Source organism: Mytilus trossulus, chromosome 10, assembly GCF_036588685.1.
Source record: "Mytilus trossulus isolate FHL-02 chromosome 10, PNRI_Mtr1.1.1.hap1, whole genome shotgun sequence".
NCBI lineage: Eukaryota > Metazoa > Mollusca > Bivalvia > Mytilida > Mytilidae > Mytilus > Mytilus trossulus.
The window spans coordinates 69,264,133-69,270,132 of record NC_086382.1 but is presented as its reverse complement, the minus strand read 5'-3'; the positions used below and the strand labels follow the sequence as shown (position 1 = coordinate 69,270,132).

The following is a 6,000-nucleotide window of genomic DNA, read 5'->3' as shown; positions in this document are numbered from 1 at the left end:
CATGAATAACGTAACATTATTTATGTTATATACAATATTCACATTTCAGTAGTTGATATGTGTATGTCTTCTATTGCCAATGAAAAAGATGGAAACGGACCACAGTATCTTGACAGTGTGGTACTTCGCGCGATGGTCGATCGTGGTGATTGTACTTGTGATATTGTGATAGAAAATCAGGCAGTACAAACTGGAATAGTTATAGAAAAATACAGCAATATGTCAACAGCAGCACCAGAAAACAACTCATGTGGACTTGCAATAGATTTTGAAATGTTAAACGATGAATCTGTGTATAACTCTATTGAATGTACCAGTGGTGTAGATCGTCGCCCATTTTCCATCGAGAAGAACAGTGTACTTAGATTAACATCGAGGTTAATACAAGGAAACTTTACACGAGGATATTGTATGCATATTATCCGAGGTTTGTATAGTTTTTGTTCCTGGAATGATTAAAGTCAGTGCAAAGATAAAGCAATGAATATCAAACTTGCAGGTACAAAATAAAGCAGGTATCTGAAATAGACCATAATAACACATTCTAATATCGCAACTTTACGATATCAAGCCAACTGACTGTAATAAAAACAATAACTGAATGTGTGAGAAAAATCAATTAAAATATAATTTATTACACTTCAGTCCTTTTTCTTTACTTTTGTTTGATAAACGTATCAAAATGATGTAACAATATATTATGTATATGACTTTACACACAATATATCAATTGGTTTTAAACACACTATTCAAACTATAAGTTTTAATATGGCGGATTCATACAATCTAGTACAAATCAGAGCTAGAATTAGTTATGATATTTGTTATGGTATTATAACAGGAGCGGGTATCTTCAATTTAGAAAATTATAGATAATGGTTGATCATCTCAACGAGATTGATTTTGTCGCTTCTACCAGTACGACGAAAGCGAGAAAAGTAATCGAATTAAGATAACCAAAGAAAATCTGTCTATCGCTATTTTACTTATGAGGACGTTGTCAATTTCGTGCCTATTCTATATGCAACTCACGTGCCTACTACGTTTCCAGCGATAATTTTCCATGACAAGCGAGTTGCATGATAAAATTATCACAAAAAAAGATCAAAGGAAAAATGCACAAAATAGCGAAAATTAGTAATACATGCTCACGTTTTATTATCATTTATAGATGATCTAACTGATAGAATACCTCAAAGACTAAGAATTGTCTGCAACGAGTCTGTAATATTCCAGCATGAATCTTCATCAATAAGCCCGATTGAAACCAAGCCAGAAACAAAAGGTAAAGTATACTTAACTTTAAAGTTTAAAATGATTTAGTATTTCTATTTGACCAGCTGGTACGTAATGTTTTCTCACATTTTCATTCAAAACAAATAAAAAGATAATTGGCCCCAAGTCTGTCCGACGACGTAATTTAACGCGGATTCCTATATTCATCCGTTTGTCTCATTGGTAAATTATCCATATCGGTAATGCTTAAGTTACATTACATTTAAGAGAACTGCCTTATATCTAATTTACGTGCTAGTCGCCCATAGTAATTCTTGCAAGAATAATTAATTTTAATGTTTTTATCAATTCTCAATCCCGCACACGAAACAGGCGACCTTGTTCTAATATTATATGAAATGTGTAAAGCGAACATAGACCATATATTTCTGTCTATATAATGTCTCTTTTAAGATGACGACAAACTGTTTGTTGCTATTGGAATATGTGCTGGGGCCCTTGTCGTGATTGCCATGGCCATAATACATGTAGTTATATTTATCACCAGAAGGTAAGACATAGTTGCTAAAAAAAATGCTAAAACTAAATTCTTTTGACACATTATCAAGTCAAATGCATTGTAATGCGAAATTTGAAACATGCTATTAAGGATACTCGTACCCTTCTTGGACATCTGTAATCGGTCAAGATATTTATAATGTGGACAGAACCTGTCTGTTTTGAAAATATATGTCCATTATTGCCAAGTCTTGCTTTTTTTAATTTTTTTAATCAGAGGAGAGACACAATCTTAAAGCTCTGCTGAAAAATTTAATCCCGTCATTAAGTTTGTTCTGTAAAGAGTATGAATAACTCGATATGTAGATGGACCAAACGAGACAAAAGACTGTAAATATAAATATGTCACCATTTGTCTAATCATCAGATAGTTTCTTATACAATAGTTTCTTGATAGCCCGGAATATAGACTATTTGTAAATGAAATAACAGAGATTTTTTTTTATCTTTTTCATTTAATTTGGTACAGGAGAAGATCAAATATGAGACCTGACTCATTTCAAAGGAATATTGTACAAGTTACAAATGCAGAAAATGACGATGCACAATATGATGGATTGAAAGACAATGTATTATATGTATCAGCTAGACAGCATCAGGACATTGACATCAATTATTCCACTGTTGATTTAGAAAGGTCACAAATTACAGCTCGGCATTCTGAAATCGATACTCACTACAACACTGTGGAGTGCAATGTAGAAACCAGGTCTTTACAAACATTGCAAACATTTCATGACAACGAGGCTATTACCAACAATGAAACTTCACAATTCAGCAATCAGACTCTCAATCCACCTAACGCATGTAGTGTTGTGTATGCTGTCGTTGACAAGGGGCTACGAAATCCGATTCATAGTTCATCTACGAACATACAGGACGATGCAAATCCCCACCAAGCTTATGCTATTGTTGATAAAACACGAAATCAAGATCCGTGACGTATTTTCATTTTTTTTTATTTATTAGAAATATGTATATTTCAATTTTGAAAGAACATAATGGTTAATGTTGTATAAATGAGGTATACAATGTGTATAAATTAAACTCATCATAGATACCAGGACTAAATTTAGTAAATAACTAGACGGCCGTTTCGTCTACAAAAGACTCATCAGTGACGCTCGAATCTAAAAGAGAGTAAAATGCCAAATAAGGTACGAAGTTGAAGATCATTGAGAACCAAAGTTCCTAAACGTTTTGCAAAAACAGCTAAGGTAAACTATGCCTGAGGATAATTTAATGTGGATGCACGTGATGAAGCAAGAATATTAGAGCAGATTTAAAATATAAATACATTTTTTGTAAGTCAAACAACGAAATAATCTCATGTTTAACTTGTATTATAGAATATATCAATCAATAGAGTATAATGGGATTCATAAAACATCTTATCGGTTTACTTCCCTTTAAAGTTGTGATCATTGCGTGATTATAAGTAAGAATAGTAACCACATTGTTATCTGTAAGATAATGTCAAATGTAGTAATGCATTGTTAAAATTCGAACATCGGCCTTAAACTATGTAATGCAATGTCAACCAAGGGCAAACCATTGTTATACCTGATATGTTTAAATTGTGTAAGTACTTATTTTATTTACAGTATACAAATGGTCATTGTGTATTACACATTTAGTTTATTTGTCAGAAAATATGATAGATTTGTAATATTTTAAGTACTAAGCTTTAAAGTAAAATATCCATGTGTAATATTTTGAGTATCGAGCCTTTAAGTAAAATACCCATGTGTAACAATCGCAATCGATCGAACCCTTGAAATTTCACTATAAATGTTGGGTTTTAAAGTTTATTTTAATTTTGTTAACCCTTTCATTTATTATAGATATAGAAAGATGTGTGGTGAGTGCCAATGAGACAACTCTCCATCCAAATTACAATTAATAAAAAAAACAAAACATTATAGGTCAATGTACGGCCTTCAACACGGAGCCTTGGGTCACACTGAACACCAAGCTATAAAGGGCCACAAAAATACTAGTGTAAAATCATTCAAACGGGAAACCCAACGGTATAATCTATATTAAAAAACGAGAAACGAGAAACACGTATAAATTACATAATAAAAAACGACAATGAGTGAAAAACTAAATATATGTTCCTTAAACTGTCAAGGCTTAGGGCAAAAAGAAAAGAGAGAAAGATTAAACCTATGGTGCAAAAACCAAAAATGTAATATTTTATTCATACAAGTATCACACTTTATTGAAAAACATGAAAATGTCATAAACAATGAGATAAAAGGGAAACTTTACCATAGTTTCGGAAATTCACAATCAAGAGGCGTAACAATTCTTATAAAAGATAACATAAAATACAAAACTATTAATGAAACTAGAGATAATGATGGAAGAATAATACTCATTAACATAGAACTTGATGGTAATATCTTTACGCTACTGAATGTATATGCTCCGAACATTCGAATTCGTCGAAATAGAAACTCTTTTTTCAAGAAAGTAAACAATATCATTAACAATAACCGCTTAGGAATATTAATAATGGGGGGTGATATGAATGAAAGTTTAACTTCATTTGATAGAAAAAGTATTAGCCCTAATAATCAAAATAAACCTGTTAACAGTTTAAAGCAACTTACAAAATAATATAAACTTATTGATATTTGGAGGGAACTAAATCAAAACAGCAGTCAATTTACATGGAGAAGAAAAAACAATAGAAGTGTTGCAAGCAGAATTGATTTTTTTCTAATAAGCCCAGATATAAGACCGCACATAATATCAGCAGACATAAGACCTGCACTAATATCACATACAGATCATCAAGCAATCTCTTTACAAATAAGACTTAAAGCTCCAAATAAAGGCAAAGGATTCTTTAAGATAAATAACAGTATACTGAATGATACAAAATACAAAGAAATAATAATTAAACTAATTGATACTCATCAAGAAAAAATACTCACCAAAAATAATGATCCTCGAGTTACTTGGGACATTTTCAAAACTGAAGTAAGGGAGGTAACCATTGCATACTGCAAACAAAAGACTGCTGAAAGTAAAAATGAAATTAAACATTTAGAAATTAAGTTAAAATTCTTAATGAAAAATCAAGTAATTCTCAACCTCTTAAAAAAGAAATAAATAATGTAGAAAACAATTTACAAAATTTATATGTAAAAGAACCTATAGATGCACAAATTAGATCCCGAGTCAGATGGGCAGAGGAAGGGGAAAAAACACAAAATATTTTTTGGGTCTTGAAAAATCAAGACAAACCAAGAAAACCATTTCCGCCCTTAGAAATGACCAATGAAATATTGTTACAGACGCGTCGGATATTCTTATTCTAGGTAAAAAATATTACCAAAATTTGTATAAAAGTACTAAACCAGACCCTTCAGAAATAAAAAAAATATATAAGTCAAACAAAGATAGATCACTCACTATACAATAATGACAGTGAACTATTGGGGGGCAACCTAACATTAGAAGAATGTACAAATGCTATATTTAACATGAAACTGAATAAATCCCCTGGACTATATGGTCTTAGTGTAGAATTTTATCGAACATTTTGGTGATACCTAAAAGAATCTGCAGTGAATGTATTTAATACATGTTATGAAAAAGAAGAAATGACAACTCTCCAAAAAAATAGGTGTTATCTCCTTATTATATAAAAAAAAAATGATCCATTATCATTAGATAACTACAGGCCAATCACTTTATTGAATGTAGACACTAAGCTTATGGCCTATGCCTTAGCGCAAAGATTAAAGATGGTGTTGTCCAAAATTATTCATAGCGATCAGAATGGATATATAAAAAATCGGTACATATGTTTTAACATTCGCCAGATTCAAGATATTATAGACTACTCAGAAAAATTTAACATAAATGGGGTTTTATTGTTCATAGACTTTTCCAAAGCCTTTGATTCTTTAGAATGGCCCTTCATGTATGAATCTCTACTAAAATTTGGAATACCACACTCCTTCTTAAAATGGGTTAAAACGTTATACAATGATACTAAAGGATGCCTGTCTAATAACGGCTGGATCTCAGAAACCTATAGTCTTCACCGTGGTATAAAACAACGATGTCCGTTAAGTTCTCTTATTTTTGTTATAGCAGTTGAAATTCTGGCCTGTAGAGTAAGACAAGATTCAAACATAAAAGAGTTTCAAATTAAACTTGATGAAAAAACGCATAGTTTAAAAATTT

General features: G+C 31.4%; 1 protein-coding gene across 1 annotated transcript in view; it reads left to right on the top strand.

Annotated features, from left to right (window-relative positions):
- Positions 1-3,097: 3,097 nt before the first annotated feature.
- The window catches only part of LOC134688114 (A disintegrin and metalloproteinase with thrombospondin motifs 3-like), a 28,389-nt gene continuing 25,486 nt past the window's right edge, over positions 3,098-6,000 (top strand). Inside the window, exon 1 of the mRNA XM_063548585.1 lies at positions 3,098-3,375. Coding sequence (XP_063404655.1) covers positions 3,328-3,375 — 48 coding nt within the window. The 5' untranslated portion in view covers positions 3,098-3,327. The remainder of the gene's footprint in view (positions 3,376-6,000) is intronic.